The 16,515-nt window shown below is 38.4% G+C and overlaps 4 protein-coding genes and 1 pseudogene across 4 annotated transcripts; 4 read left to right on the top strand and 1 right to left on the bottom strand.

Annotated features, from left to right (window-relative positions):
* The first annotated feature begins 1,085 nt into the window (after positions 1-1,085).
* LOC117613594 lies at positions 1,086-1,769 on the top strand. Its single transcript, XM_034342194.1, has one exon. The coding sequence runs from the start codon at positions 1,086-1,088 to the stop codon at positions 1,767-1,769; it is 684 nt and encodes a 227-aa protein (XP_034198085.1).
* Positions 1,770-6,654: 4,885 nt separating this feature from the next.
* LOC117613593 lies at positions 6,655-8,277 on the bottom strand. The gene has a single exon (XM_034342193.1). It carries the CDS (start codon positions 8,275-8,277, stop codon positions 6,655-6,657), a length of 1,623 nt encoding a protein of 540 aa, XP_034198084.1.
* Positions 8,278-8,698: 421 nt separating this feature from the next.
* LOC117613591 lies at positions 8,699-10,010 on the top strand (annotated as a pseudogene).
* Positions 10,011-14,135: 4,125 nt separating this feature from the next.
* LOC117613590 lies at positions 14,136-15,097 on the top strand. The gene is made up of 2 exons (XM_034342192.1): positions 14,136-15,028; positions 15,088-15,097. Exons 1-2 carry the CDS (start codon positions 14,136-14,138, stop codon positions 15,095-15,097), a joined length of 903 nt encoding a protein of 300 aa, XP_034198083.1.
* Positions 15,098-15,672: 575 nt separating this feature from the next.
* Positions 15,673-16,498, top strand: LOC117613595 (the record flags this gene model as incomplete). The annotated part of the gene is made up of 1 exon (XM_034342196.1): positions 15,673-16,498. A coding segment is annotated over exon 1 (826 nt), but the record flags the coding sequence as incomplete, so codon positions are not given.
* Positions 16,499-16,515: the final 17 nt, after the last annotated feature.

The raw sequence follows: 16,515 nt of genomic DNA, 5'->3' as shown, positions 1-16,515 counted from the left end.
AACTGGTGGCTCCCTAATTGCAGGCATCATATATGCAAAATAATTATGTCAGAGTTAGACATAGGTTTTTTTTGACCCACATACATATTCTTGAAATGAAAACTTACATAGGAGGTTAGACACTTCCAAAATGGCTTCCCTCGATTTTATCTGATTTTGAAACCCGAAGCACCATTGTAGCTCCACAATACTGACACCTCTTTGTTTGAGCGGGAGATGAAGACGAAGACATGTTGAATCTTCTCACTTGTACCTCTTCTCACTCAGATCTTCTCACTGAAACCTCTTCGGACTCATACCTTCTCACTCATAGTTCTCAGTCATACCCCTTCACTCATAACCCTAAACTTCTCACTCAGCTCTCTCTCATCTCTGCCCAAATCGAATTATATCCTTCTTTTCTGTGTGTGGGTGGGTTGGTCACGATCTGGACACCTGTACCGTCAGAATTGTGACATCTTTTACCCCGAAAAGCAATATAATATTTCACTACCAAATATTAATCTGAAAATTGAGGGGACACTGCTTTAAATATATTATTTTATTTATATTTCATTAAGGCAACTAGTTGGATAAGAATCCATCATCATTGGTTCCATTTTAATAACATTACTAGGGGTAGTTTGGTGTGGGAAAATGAAAAAGTATCTGATGGGACCTTCTGTGACTAGTCAGTAATCCATCACATTTGTATCAATGAATTTGATGGCGGGAAAATCCTAAAAATGGCTATGCAAATAGGTTATTAATTGACTTTTTGACTGTCTGACTCTCTTTGCATTTTGATGACGTTTTCCCTTCTTTTGTCTTGAGTTTTAGGGTGTTGGGTTCAGTTTCTTTAAAAATGGTCAACTTGGAAAAACCCCAAGTGGAAACACCTTTTCAAAACACTACAAACAGAGGCTAAAACAAAACCAAAACCCCATATATTCTCATTTCTCCCCTCTTCCACTCCTCAAATCGTTCCATTCCAAAAACATTGCAATGAATTCAAAACATTTCACTACACTCGGAGGAAAGAGAAGGAAGCATCTCCATTTGGATATGCCCCAAGCCTTCATCCCGGAGTTGCTTGGTTTAAAGTGATGTTATACGTGGCAACCCAATCATCGGAAGATCTCTTCCGTATGGCATCTGTGTGCCCATTGTTCCATACTTTGGCAAACACTCCACAAGTGTGGAACACCATTTCAATGGCAAAGTACCCAGACCATCCTAGCTGGTACCATGCCAATCATGAGGTCCAGCATTTCTTGAAACAATGCAGGGCTTGCGAGAACCCTGAGTCGATATTTAGAGAAGCTTTCGAAGTGTTTTTCATGCAGGGTAACGTGGAAGCATTGAATGGGATGCGCATTGCAGCCACGGCAGGCCATATGGAAGTGGCGTATCTAGTTGGACAACTTGGCATGTCCGGAATTGGTCAGTCAAAAGAGGATGCATTAGAATTCTTGTGTTCTTTGAATCAACGTAACAACATTGATATGAAAAGAACCAGGGATGCTTTGAGACGAAGATTAAGCCGAGTTTTCTCTGTTGCATCACATATCGTAGATATGTTTTACTATGGGAAGATTAAGTTCAATCACTGCAACGCTTGTAACAACAACGAATGGTGTTTTGTTATTCAAGGCTGGCCTACTGAAGAAAAGATCAATCCTGCCTTCTGGACTTGTTGTAATCGATGCAAATGTCACCGTGAGAGTGTTTTTTGGTTCAAGGTGATGCATGTGTATGTTGTGCCAGGAAATCCATACCGTTATAATTAGTTGTAGTATGTTTTTACGGTTTTTATACATTGTGGACTTGCTTCTCTTTAGTTCTAGGTTGGCTAGCTACGTTGTACAAATGTTGTTTAAATGTTGGGTTTTAATCTAATTTGTCTGGTGTTTGTGCTATCATAAACCATTTTATATATAAATGTATAATATATATTATATAGTGGAATGGTTATTGACATCATAGAAGGCTACAAATGACATTTTACTGACACCACTGCAATCTTAATATTTGGTAAACGAAAAGGCATGCATGGAGTGAGTATGTGTCTTTTCACCGAGACTTGGGAATGACATTTTCCCACTTAGCATGTCCCAAACGATTTGGTTACACGTTTCTTAAGCAAAACTTGAACAGTGAATGACTTTTAATAATTTTTTCCTGATGTTGTAGAATGGATGGCTTGTATATTTCCATTTTATTTTTCAAAACACCCCTTAACCCTAAAAAAGAAAAAAAAATTAACAAATTGAAGAAGAGAGAAACTGATTAGCACCAAAAATGGTCTATTCGCACTCAAAATAAAAATAAAAATAAACATTTGAAGTAAATATAATTAAAAAATGTACAGGCTAAAAAGAAATATAATAATAATAATAATAAGAATTTAGGATAAATAATAATAAAATACTAATGCAGCGTAATCATGAAACAGGAAATTCAGTAGGAAGATGAAGTCTCAATGAGTTCGTAGCAATTTTCGGAACATTATTGTGATTTTTGAGTATTTAGTTATGAATTTTCTAAGAAAAAGTAATAAATTCGTTGAGACACACTGACTGCACCCCATTCAGCTTCCGTCATGTGTCACCCCACACGATTTAATACTATTTTTCTAGGATTTAACTTATAAAATTCATAATAAATGAAATACAAATGAAAAAAATACATCGAAAATTGATACGAACTTCTTGTGACATTCTCTACGCCCTCAACCTCCAAAAATATAATTTTGACATATAAAATTTGAAAATGATAACAAAAACTCAACTTTATTTCAAAACAAACCAAAACACTACATTATGTTCTATAACATAACACTCTAATTTTAACACTTACCAAGAACTCAAATATGTAGAATCATGAGTTTAGACCTTTATAATCGAAGATAATGTTATCAGGAGTTTGTAGCAATTTTCGGTGTATTTTTCTGATATTTAATCAATATTTTATGAATTTTTAAACATAAATTTGATTAAAGTATCAAACCTGACAAGTGGCGCATTGACAAGAAGACAGCCATCAGACACACTAACTGTGCCCCATTCAGCTTCCGCCATATGTCGCCCCACACGATTTAATATTATTTTTCTAGGATTTAACTTATAAAATTGATAATAAATTAAATACAAATCCAAAAAATAGACCGAAAATTGATACGAACTTCTTGTGACATTCTCTACGCCCTGAACCTCCAAAAATATAATTTTGACTTATAAAATTTGAAAATGATAACAAAAACTCAACTTTGTTCAAAACAAACTAAAACACTAAATTATGTTCTATAACATAACACTCGTGTTCTTTGATTTTAACGCTTACCAAGAACTCAAATATATAGAATCATGAGTTTAGTCTTTATAATCAAAGATAATGTTATCAGGAGTTTGTAGCAATTTTCGGTGTATTTTTCTGATATTTAATCAATTTTTTATGAATTTTTAAACATAAATTTGATTAAAGTATCAAACCTGAATGTGGCGCGTTGACAGAGGATAGCCATCAGACACTCCAGCGTGGGGTGTTGTTATGTGCTTGGGACAGCGCTCGTGTGATTGGGCGATTAGGTATAGGGACTTGGTATGTAGGTTTCTTCTTACGGCCACCTATGGCTGCAGCAATATTTAGAAGGCTCAGTTGGGATAATAATTAGACGATAAGGGTTGCTTCGAGGGAACCCAAAACCTTGAAGTTAGACAAGCTAACAGTAAGGGATAATATCTGATATCTCATTAATGAAAAGCCACTGAAATTTATACAAATAAGGACTCTAACTAAAAGCTTAGAAAGGGGGAAACTTTTCCCATGACGCCCACCATGACCCCTAAAACTACTCAACAACTAAAGACATGCAAACTCCTACAATTATGCAACAACTAATAACCATGTAACTATCTCCACTAACTCATGAGAGAGCACGTGACATTCTTTCCCCCATCGAAAAAACCTTGTCCTCAAGGTTGACATCTGGAAATCTGAGTTGCAACTCTTTCAAATTTTCCCAAGTTGCATCTGCTGGAGACAAGCCTTTCCAATGTACCAAGACTTCTTCCTGATTCTTCCTTTTTCGTTGACCAAGGATGGCTTGTGGCATGGGAAAAAGAGTATCCTCTCCATATGAAAGTGCAGGCAAAGAGTCTTGGACTGCCACGTTAGTGCCCACCTTCTTTTTGAGCAATGACACGTGAAAGATTGGATGAATTCTGGACCCCTCAGGAAGCTTCAATTTATAAGCCACTTGTCCCACCCTCTGGAGAATTTCATATGGCCCAAAGAATCTTGGTGATAACTTCAGATTTCTTCGTAGTGACAAAGACATTTGGCGATAAGGTTGTAATTTCAGATAGACAAAGTCACCAACCTCAAAGCTTTTATCAATTCGCTTGGCATCGTAGAACTTTTTCATGCGCTCTTGAGCCACAAGCAAGTGTTCTCGCAGGTCCTTGAGGACTTGTTCTCTGCTGCGTAGCTCCTGATCAACGGCTTCCACTTGAGTGGTTCCTGGAACATAGGACAATAAATTCGGCGGTGGTTTCCCATAAACTATCTCGTATGGAGTCTTTTTGGTAGAAGCATGTATACTGGTATTGTAGCAATATGCAGCCCAAGGAATCCATCGCACCCATTCTTTTTGGTTGTGACTTGTAAAACATCTTAGATACATTTCAACAGTCCTGTTTACCACTTCAGTTTGTCCGTCAGTTTGGGGGTGATAAGATGAGCTAAAATTGAAGCTTGTTCCCGGCAATCTGAATAATTCCCTCCAAAAAAGGCTTGTAAAAGTGGGATCCCTATCACAAACAATACTTTGCGGCATACCATATAGTTTGAAGATGTGGTCAAAAAATATTTGAGCTATGGTTGTGGTAGTATATGGGTGAGAGACCGGAATGAAATGGGCAAACTTTGAGAGTCTGTCAACTATAACAAAAATAGTTGTTTTCCCATTGGATTTAGGAAGGCCATCAATAAAGTCCATTGAGATGTCTGTCCATACCTGTAAAGGAATTGGGAGAGGTTGAAGAAGTCCTGCTGGCTTAGTATTTTCTCCTTTATTCCTTTGACAAGTGTCACATTGCTTGATAAATTCTCTGATACTGCTTCGCATTCCCTGCCAGTAAAAGACTGACCTTGCTCTCTGCAAGGTTTTGTGGTAACCCTCATGTGTGCTTGAATGCATCTCCTCCACTATGACAGGTATTAGAGAAGAATCTGACATTAAATAAATTTTATTTTTGAAGTAGAGTATGCCATCCTTAAATTCCCAAGGACCCACCGCTTCACCTTGTTCACACTTGTCCACCAACTCTTGCATGGTCTGGTTGCTTTGTACCTCATCTTTGATTGGATCTAACCAATTCGGCACAGGGGTTGAGATGGCTGCCACTCCACTTGCATTCCTTCTTGAAAGAGCATCGGCCACCAAATTTTCCTTTCCCTTCTTGTACTCTATGGTAAAGTCATAGCCCATCAACTTGACAAGCCATTTTTCTTGGGCCGTTGTAGTAATTTTCTGCTCCCACAAATGCCTCAAGCTTCTTTGATCAGTCCGCACAACAAATTTTTGCCCAAGTAAATATGGCCTCCACTTTTGCACTGCAAACACTAAAGCCATCATCTCCTTTTCATAGGTAGATAAGAACAAAGTCTTACCTTGTAGTGCATGGCTGAAAAATGCTATTGGGCGTTTTTCTTGCATTAGAACTCCACCAATTCCAGATCCAGATGCATCGCACTCCACAATAAATAGGTTGTTAAAGTCTGGTAAATCAAGAACAGGAGCCTTCGTCATCGCCTCTTTGAGTCTCTCAAATGATTCTTCAGCCTGGAGACTCCATTTGAAGCTTCCTTTTTTAAGCATCTCAGTCAATGGTCTAGCAATCTTGCCATAGTCTTGAATGAATTTTCTGTAATACCCAGTTAGGCCCAAGAACCCACGTAAAGCTTTGACAGTGGTTGGTTTGGGCCACTCCAGCATAGCATCAATTTTTTCTGGATCCACAGCAACTCCTTTGTTAGAAATAACATGCCCCAAATATTTTACTTCTTCCTGTCCAAATGCACACTTTTCTTCCTTCACAAACAACTTGTTAGCCCTCAAAATAGACAACGCAATTTTTATATGCTCCAAATGTTGCTCCCATGTTGAGCTATAAATTAAAATATCATCAAAGAATACCAAAATGAACTTACGAAGGTATTCTTTGAAGACTTCATTCATTAGTGACTGAAAAGTGGAGGGTGCATTGGTGAGGCCAAATGGCATTACCAAAAATTCATAATGCCCTTGATGTGTCCGGAATGCTGTCTTGGATATGTCATCTGGATGCATCCTTATTTGATGGTATCCAGAACGCAAATCCAGTTTGGTGAAATATTTGGCACCATGAAGTTCATCAAGCAGTTCGTCAATGACAGGGATAGGGAACTTGTCTTTGATGGTGTTCTGGTTCAACGCTCGATAGTCTATGCATAGTCGCCATGAGCCATCATACTTCTTAACCAATAACACAGGAGAAGAATATGGACTTTGACTAGGCCGAATCACACCTGATTTCAACATATCTGCCACCAACCGCTCAATTTCGTTCTTTTGAAATTGTGGGTATCTGTAAGGCCTCACACTCACCGGATTACTACCTTCCTTTAGCGGTATCACACATGGTCATGGGATCTTGGTGGTGGTAATCCACGTGGTTCAACAAATATGTCATCAAAAAGTAGCAAAAGATGCTTTAAATCTGAATTAATAGACATCAAATCAAGTTTGGGAAATGATGTACCGTCATGGTCTTGCAAAACAAGTGAGTAGATTTGCAGAATGACGCCTTCTTTCTTTTTCTTCAACTCCTTACAAATCTCATGCTCATTAACAATTTTATCCTGTGGTGTCACCCCTTTAAGAACCACTGTTTTCCCTCCCACATTGAACTTCATTTGCAATTGAGAGAAATCCCAAACAATTGGCCCTAACGTGCTCAACCATTGGGCCCCCAGAACAGCATCACACCCCTCCAACGGAAGAAGGTACATATCAACAGTTATAGGAACACCTTGAACTAGAATGCAGACTCCCTTGCAAAGCCCATCGCTTGCAAGCTTTTTGCCATTTGCAACCGAAACCTCAAACTTTCCAAAACCAGTGGGGTTAATGCCAGCCTTTCGAGCAATTTTACTACTCAAAAAATTATGTGTGCTTCCAGAATCGACCAAGAAAGTCATTTGATGTTTGCCCACGTTGCCATGCACCCTCATTGTCTGGGGAGTCCGAGCACCATATATTGCATGAATAGATACTTCAGGTAATTCTTCTCCAGCCAAGTCAACTTCAGCATTATATTCGCCCTCCGCTTCGTCTTCTACATCAGGCCAACAACCTTCAATGAGAAATAATTTTTTGCACCTGTGTCCAGGCCTAAACTTTTCATCACAATTGAAGCAAAGTCCTTTGTCTCTTCGTTCCCTTAATTCGGCTGGAGACAGCCGCTTAATTGGCATGAAATTTTGTCGACGGTCAGACTTCGTAACAATATTGGTAGAGGGCTGCTTCACATCGGAAGGTGAGTATCGCCTATTTGTTTGGTTGCGGGACTCATACAGGCGAGCCAAACCGATAGCAGCAGAGAGTGTTTGCGGCTTACACGCTTGCACATCAGTTTTGATATTCTCCTTCAACCCACTCACAAAACAGCCAACTTGTTGATCTGGAGTGAGTCGTCCTGCTCTAATCAATAATTTCTCAAACTGGGTTTGATAATCTCGTACTGAACCTGTTTGTTGCAACTTTGTCAGATCACCAAAGAAGTCTTGAAATTGGGTGGGACCGTACCTGTCATGCAATCCCTGCTTAAAAGTTGCCCATGTGGTGATCGGGGTTTCCTCCTTCATCAATTGGAACCACAATTGCGCATCCCCTTCAAGATTAAATGAAGCTAACGGAACTCTCTCCGTTTCTGGAGTGTGGTGAAAGTCAAAGAATTGTTCAGCACGACATATCCAACTTGTGGGATCTTCCAATCCGTTGAAGTGAGGAAAGTCTAGCTTCACCATTTTAGGAAGGTAAGAGTTGCCAGAATTTGGAGTGGTGGATCCACTTCCAAATGTTCGACCTCCACCACCATTGAAAGCACTACTGGATCCATCACCGGTTCGAGAAATTTGATCCAAGCGAGCATTCATGGCTGCGAACATCTCTTGCATCTCCTTGAGTATTCTTTCTTGTCCAGTGGCTAGGGAGCCCACTTCAGTTTCCAAGCGTTCTACCCGTTGCTCCTCCATGCCCAGCTCTGATACCAAGCTATTATGTGCTTGGGACAACGCTCGTGTGATTGGGCGATTAGGTATAGGGACTTGGTATGTAGTTTTCTTCTTACGGCCACCTATGGCTGCAGCAATATTTAGAAGGCTCAGTTGGGATAACAATTAGACGATAAGGGTTGCTTCGAGCGAACCCAAAACCTCCAAGTTAGACAAGAGCTAACAGTAAGGGATAATATCTGATATCTCATTAATGAAAAGCCACTGAAATTTATACAAATAAGGACTCTAACTGAAAGCTTAGAAAAGGGGAAACTTTTCCCATGACGCCCCCACTATAAAAGTGGATAACATGACTCCTAAAACTACTCAACAACTAAAGACATGCAAACTCCTACAATTATGCAACAACTAATAACCATGTAACCATCTCCACTAACTCATGAGAGAGCACGTGACATACGTCTTCACCACACTCAAGAAGAAGACTCCAAATGGCTCGCGGTTTTGCAGAACAGTTGGCACCGCCGGTACCGGAGTTTGGAAAGGAGAAGACTCCGGCAAGAAAATACGTGCTTGTGGGAATGATATTGGCATCAGAAAACGATTTCGATACATGAACCCTGGCTCGCCCCACGATGACCGTTGGATCATGCTTGAGTTCCAGCTTGATGAATCTCTCGTGCGAGTGCCAAACAAAGAGACAATTGTTCTTTGTCTTGTTAGAAAGAAAGAAACATTGGGCAAAAGCAAATTAGAAGAACGACAAAATCATGAAGTTGACATGGCTTCCCGTGGACAGATCCAGGCCCAGCTTGTGCATGATGATCAGCAGCAACATATTGACGCAAGTACTTATGATCAACTTTTTTTGGAAGACTACCTTATGAACGATGTCGAGGGTGAACATAACACCATGGTTAATCCAAGTTTGCTTGCACAGTACGATCAGCAGGACATGATTGGCACAAGTACTGAAGATCAACTTAAGGTTCTCGAGGATTTCCTTATGAACGATGTCGAGGGTGAACAGGACACCATGGTTAATCCCGCTTTGCTTGCACAGTACGGTCAGCAGGGCACAAGTATTGAAGATCAACTTAGGCTTTTCGAGGATTACCTTATGAGCGATATCGAGGGTTAATCCAATTTTGCTTGCACAGTACAAGCACAATTAATTCCTCTTTTTGTAATTTATCTGTTCTTAATACAACACTATAAGTATATATATATGTAGCTTGCTTAGTGCATTTCTTTATCTGCGGCTTAGTCAAAACGGTTCCAAATTTAATACACAAAATGATTTATTGGAGTACTTTCGTGTATTAACTATTTATATAGCGAAGAATTTCATAAGTTGTATCTACAAACAAAATAATAAAACACATACACTACTTAAAGACATTCAATACTGCTTTATTTAAGACAAAGTTGTGCAAGGAAGTGAAAATATTGTGAAGTTAATATTGTTGATGAATCTCACAAAGAGACAATTGTTCTTTGTCTTGTTAGAAAGAAAAAACATCGGGCAAAAGCAAATTAGAAGAACGACAAACTCATGAAGTAGACATGCCTTCCTGTGGAGAAATCCAAGCCCAGCATGTGCATGATCAGCAGCAGCATATTGATGCAAGTACTTATGATCAACTTAGGGTTCTCGAGGATTTCCTTATGAACGATGTCGGGGGTGAACAGGACACCATGGTTAATCCAAGTTTACTTGCACAGTACGGTCAGCAGGGCACAAGTACTGAAGATCAACTTAGGTTTCTTGAGGATTACCTGATGAACGATATCTAGGGTTAATCTCTTGCACACTACGAGCAAAATTATTTCCTTTTGTGTAATTCCTCTTTGTTTGAATAATATTTCGTAGAAATTGTTGACATTTTTTTGTTCATAATCATAATACAACACTATTAGAACTAAGAAGTGCGAGTATGTAATGTATATGTGTTTAGCTTGCTGAGTGCATGCAGGCTTGGTCAAAACCGTTCCAAATTTTAAACACAAAACGATTTATTGAAGTACTTTGGTGTAATAGCTATTGTGGTGAAGAATTCCTAAGTTGTATATACGAACAAAATAATAAAATATATATGCATATACATTACTTAAAGACATGGATATTCAAAAATGCTTTATTCAGGAAAGGATGTGTGAAAATATTGTGAAGATAAATACTTGGTAAGGGCTATTGAGATGGCATTGAAACCAAGCAACAGTACTGAGAAGCACAAGAGCGTTTCAAACAACAGTTAGCGTTGTCACGTCTCTTTAAGACTGCAACTCTATGAAGTATATGATTGGAGAAACCAAAATAAACGGCAAAAAAAGTAGAATATCATGGAAGTCAGATAGAGGATTGTGTCATCTGTGAATTGAAGCCACTTTTTATTTTTATTTTTCCAGTTTCTGCTTGTAATGAACGGATAATTAAGTCAAATCCCATAAAAATGTAGAAATAAAAATTTATATTGGACATGCATGCTACCTACTGTTACTAATCCACATGTAATAATGCGGATGGAATGGATTTACACTATTAAGATATGGAATTATGTACATGTTTAAAAATGAAAAGTGAAGTTATCATTAATATAATATAATATGAACATATATGTAATGGAAAGCAATCATTATTCATTGATAAAACCAGTACTTTACAACCAACCAGAAACAAAAAGAATAAAAATAAGCTTAATCATACTAAGCTATAGCTCCAAGATCTCATGATCATGAATTACCGAAAAGAGGGAAACAATATGTCACGCGGTTGGATAATAAGATCCCATAGCAATGCCACACATTACTTCAAAGTCCCTAAAAAAAAAAAAAAAAAAAAAAGAAAAGAAAGAGGCTAGATAGAAAGGAAGAGGAGATGAGTGAATTCTCTCTAATTAAAAAAAAAAAACTAGAACGATGGCTATATGTATAGCAGTGAATAAGGCTCAAATCGACGGGAAATAAATTGAAACATCCATTTGCATGAATTATGTAGCACAGAGCTGCACACGTTACCCCCACCATGTGAAAAGAAGTTTAACGTGATAAAATTGTATAAGGATTTGGATAAGCGTCGGTGCCTCCATAAAAAATATATATAAAGAAGTCATAACTTTTCAAAGCATTAAAATAAATAAATGGAAAAGATTACAAAGGAAGGCAAGAGCGTGCCGCTATTAACATTCCCTTATATAGTTATGACATTAATTTAAGGTTTCTTTCTTAAACAAGCAGAGCTGCAGAACTTGTATAAAGTGATGAAAAATACCACTCGATTCAAATCAGACCTTATAGACTTCTATCTTTTGCTTCTTCACAACTCGCCGCTTCGGTTTGTCCATTAGAGAGAGGAAAAGATGAGAGCCATCCCTACCATTCTCATTACAATTTGGCTTCTTCTGTTTAGTTTCACTAATGGTTTTTTTTTTCTCTCTCCACACATTCTTTACATGTATTGATATTTACTTTAATCTTGAAACTTTATGTTTTTTTTATACGAGTAACATTCAAATATAACATGTCATATATCTCCCAAGAGAACGTTACTACTATATTCCACATGTTTATTAATCTCGAACTTGCGGTGACATTGCAGGAAGGATCGTGCTTGATGCCAACGCGGCAGAGTGTTTGAAACAGTATCTTGAGGTGATACAAGTCCCCACAACCAAGCTCCCTTCAGGAAGCCAAGTTTTCCAGGTTCAAATTCTGAATGAGTGCCCAAGTGGATGCAGAATTGGGCAAATCCATCTGAGTTGTGGCTCTTTTCATTCTGAGAGACTCATACGTCCTCAAATATTGAGGCCCTTGGGCAACAATGAGTGCCTTGTTAATAATGGGATCCCCATTGCCACTGGTGCAACTGTCTCTTTTGAATATGCCTCACCAAACCAGTTCCCTTTTTCTGTTTCCTCCCTATTCTGCTCAGTTTAATGAATGCTTTCAGTGATTAATAATGCTACTAGTTTATAGATACTATGTAATGCTAGCATTAATCTGCCTATCAAATTGAGATTTAATCCAATATATTTCTTAATTGGCCATGGTTTACATTTGGGATATCTTAAGTTTGAGTTTCCTCCTTGATTGGGTTATGAGATGTTTGGATGAAGACAACACCAGCCTTTATGTTTATGTACCTAATAAAGCTAACCTAATTCATCCAAGGTACCTAAAATATTGCCAAATAAAATATGTACTCCGTTCCGTATTTTATTAATTATGAAAGAATGTGAGTGGTTAAGATTATTTCTTACTTATTGTAATAAAAATGCAAGATGGTGATTTTGCAATCTCTTTGCCAACTAGAACAACAATATCAAACAAAGATTTATGGGTATAGTAGTAAGCGAGGTGATAGTATTCTTCACGTAAAGTGTTATTGAAATGTGAAGCAATTACCAAGAACACTCCAACTCAACATGCAATTCTCTACAATAAATAATGTGTGCACTAACAAAATTTAGTAGCACTCTCCAACTCAACATGCAATTCTCTACAATAAACAATGTGTGCACTAACAAAATTTAGTAGCACTCGAGAGAACGAGGTTGACCAAAGGCAAACATTCCCACAAAAAAAAGAAAAGAAAAAAATTTAACTTTCAAATTGATTTGTGAAATTTCTCTATTCTTAATATCTGTTTTGGAAATTAATATCTATAAAGTATAAACTAATGCAACTAGAATGGCCTTTTCTTTTAAAGAAAAATTAGGTTTTAGACATAATTAACTTTATTAATTAGTTTAATATTTTGGATTAGCCCAAAGAGAGGCCCAAATTCGTTGGGCCAGGTAAAATTTAACAACTGATAAGACAATTCTACCCTCCTTCTTAAAAATCCTGGCCCATTTGTAAACCTATACAGTAAATGACGCTTTTGCCCCTGAATGTTTAAACAGGGCGCGACTTCTCTGTTTCGTTTTCGTCTTCGTTCGTTTGGCAGCAGCTTCGTGTTCTTCTCTGTTTCGTCTTCAAGCTCAGTTGTTTGGCAGCAGATTTCGTTCGTTTGGCAGGCAAATTTCGTTCGTTTGGCAGGCAGATTTCGTTCGTTTGGCAGGCAGATTTCGTTCGTTTTCGTTCTCGCCGTTGGAGCTCAATTTTCTGGTTGGTTTTCCTTTTATTTCTTCCTTTTTCGTTTGATTATCATGCCGAATCTGTCAGTTTTTTTGTTCGATTATCATGCCGAATCTTTTTCGTTCGATTATCATGCCGAATCTTGTTTCCTTCTAATTGGATAATCTTTCATTCGATTATCATGCCGAATCTTTCAGTTTTGGGCTTTTCGAGCTCAGTTTTGTGGTTCGATTTTGTGGCGCGATCTTGTGGCTCAGTTTTGTGGCTCGATTTTTTTTGCCTCCTCTGTTATAAACTGCATCTGTTTGTTGGAGTGTTGGCAGAAACTGCATTGCAGTTTCTGGTTTCATAAAGGCAATGTTACAACTGTTCATGGAGTTAAATGTGTTTTGATATTAGTTTTAGTACTTTTAACGTGGTTTCCTTTTGGTTTCTATTCGATTTGTTTTGCCTCCTCTGTTATAAACTGCATCTGTTTGTTGGAGTGTTGGCAGTTTCTGGTTTCATAAAGGCAATGTTACAACTGCTCATGGAGTTAAATGTGTTTTTATCTAAGTTTTAGTACTTTGAACATGGTTTTCTTTTGGTTTCTATTCAAATTTAAGGGTATGTTATCACATAAAGTGCAATGTTGTTTCTGTTATTTCAGTTTTTGACTATAAACCGCAGTGCAGTTTCTTGTTTCATAATTCGATTTCATACTAATATTTGGATTTCTATTGGAATGTTACAACTGCTCATGTACATTATTTAGTGATTTTAATTGTTTTCTGTTTTTGTTTGCATTTTCAAGGCTAATGGAGGTGTGTGTCATTGCCAAGTGCACATATAAGTCGGAAACCATCATGTTTTCAGTTTCATCAGAGTCATCCATGGTTGATATTTTGAAGACTTTGTGTCTGAGGTTTAGGGGTTTGCAGTTGGGTTGTTTCACATTACGGTATTCGGTGCCCAGTTATCCGAGTTGTTTTCTAGAAACGGATAGCGATTTGGACTTGATGAGGACATTTTTGTTGATATCAAATGAGAAGACTGTTGATATTTTAGTGAAGGATTTATGCGGGATAAGTGAATATAGTGGTGATTTTTGTGTAAATAAGGAGTTGATAGCATGTGAAAAGGGCGAGTCGTCGTGTTCTAGTACTGTCGAAGACAGAAACGAGGTTTTGGGCAGGTCGAAGAGAGCAAGTGCTAAGCCTTTGTTGTCAAATGAGTGGGAGACATACATACATCATGTGGGGCAGAAGTTTGACGGTGGTGCAGAGGAGTTCCGGTTGAAATTGTGCAAGAACGCTCTTGAAGTAGGATTTAATTTTTTATATGCCGGCAATGACAAGAAGCGGGTGGTTGCTGTTTGTTCGAATAAGAAATTGGAGGGTTGCAGCTGGCGTGTTTATGCTTCTCGTTGTGAAGCTACTGGCAGTTTTGTGATTCGGACGTTAAATAATGTTCATACATGTGCGGGTCGGATACGGGAATCAAAGAGTAAGATGATGAGGTCTCGTGTGGTGTCCTCCCTCATTGTGGACAGAATTCGTGCAAAACCCGAGCTGAAGCCAGTTGAGATTATACACGAGTTCAAAGATTATTATGGTATAGACATTTCATACTACCACGCATGGTTTGGCAAAGAGTTAGCTAAATTGGATGTTCACGGTGATGAGTCGAAGTCCTTCAACGAGTTAGTGTGGTATGCGGACGCCGTAAAGGAAACTAACATTGGTTCTCTCTGCACTCTTGATTGTGAAGTTGGAATTAATCGCTTTCGACGGTTTTTTGTGTCTTTTGGCGGTTGCATTGCTGGATTTCAATATTGCATACCCTTGTTGTTCATTGATGCTACGTTTTTGAAGAGCAAGTACAAGGGGCAGCTTCTCTGTGCTTCGGGAAAGAATGGAAATCAAGGTATGGTTACTGTAATGTATTGCAGATTTTCATTTGTTGTAATTTTAGCAGAAACTGCATTGCAGTTTCTTGTTTCATAATTCGATTTTATTAATATTTTTTGCATGTCTGTGGGAATGTTGTAACTGCTCATGAACTTAAATGTGTTTTAAACTTAGTTTTAGTACTTGGATCATGGATTTGGCTTTTGGTTTCCTTTCAAATTTGAGCAGATTTGTTTTCATAAACCAGACTGCAGTTTCCCTTTTTTGCTTATACTTGTGCTTTTGGTTTTGTTTTGCAGGGTTTTATCCTCTAGCTTTTGGAGTTGTTGATTCTGAGACAGAGGAGAATTGGACTTGGTTTCTTCAACATTTGGCTTCTATATTGCTACCGATGGGGAGAGTGGTGACCTTTTTCTCGAACCGCAATCAAGGTTTGTTAAATGCAATGGGGTTTGTGTTTCCCGGATGGCCTCATTCTTACTGTTATTATCACCTCAAACAGAATTTGATATCAAAGTACCCAAAGTCAGGTTATGGGAAACTGCTCCAAGACCGTGTTATCAATTTATTTAGTAGATGCGCATATGCTGTTACAGAGGAAGAGTTTAAGGTAGCAATGGAGGAGTTGGTGATTGTTGGGAGTTCGAAAGTGAAGGCATTTATATCTGATTTGTCTAGAGATCACTATGCCAACGCATTTTTCAAAGGAATGCGTTATGGGGAGATGGCAAACAGTTTAGCGGAGTCCTTTAATAATTGGGTTGGTGTGTTTCGAGATTTGCCGGTGCTACCTTTGATAGAAGGGATTCGACAGAAATTGATGGTATTGAATTCTCAACGACGATTTGAAGCGGAGAAGTGGACAACAGTTTTGTGTCCGGAGATGGAAACTAGACTCGGTGAAAATGCGGAGGCCGGTAGGACTTGGGCAGTTTGTCGTTCTAATTGCACTGTTTTTGAAGTATTTGCTGATTATTCTGTGATGGTTGATCTCGAGCAAAGGACTTGTTCTTGCCGTCTTTGGCAAATTGACGGTTTTCCGTGCACACATGCGGTGGCTGCAATCCTAGCAAAGAGAGATTCAGTTTATGATTACGTGGAGTGTTACTACAAAACCGACTTCTTTCAAAAAGCCTATGAGAGTCCTATTTTTCCTATTCCAGATATTGGGAAAGGATTGGGCAGCAATGGTTCTGCAGCTGGAGTTGTGCTTCCGCCAATTACAAAGAGGCAAGCCGGAAGACCACCAACAAAGAGGATCAAAGTTTTTGGTGAATTTAAAAGGCCA

The sequence above is a fragment of the Prunus dulcis genome, unplaced genomic scaffold (assembly GCF_902201215.1).
Source record: "Prunus dulcis unplaced genomic scaffold, ALMONDv2, whole genome shotgun sequence".
NCBI classification, from domain to species: Eukaryota; Viridiplantae; Streptophyta; class Magnoliopsida; order Rosales; family Rosaceae; genus Prunus; species Prunus dulcis.
Note: the sequence above shows the minus strand (reverse complement) of the source record. Positions and strands in the feature narration are given on the sequence as shown.

Coding starts and splice junctions, on each gene's coding strand:
- LOC117613594 (XM_034342194.1), top strand. CDS start 1,086: ATGTTATACGTGGCAACCCAATCATCGGAAGATCTCTTCCGTATGGCA.
- LOC117613590 (XM_034342192.1), top strand. CDS start 14,136: ATGGAGGTGTGTGTCATTGCCAAGTGCACATATAAGTCGGAAACCATC.
- LOC117613593 (XM_034342193.1), bottom strand. CDS start 8,277: ATGGAGGAGCAACGGGTAGAACGCTTGGAAACTGAAGTGGGCTCCCTA.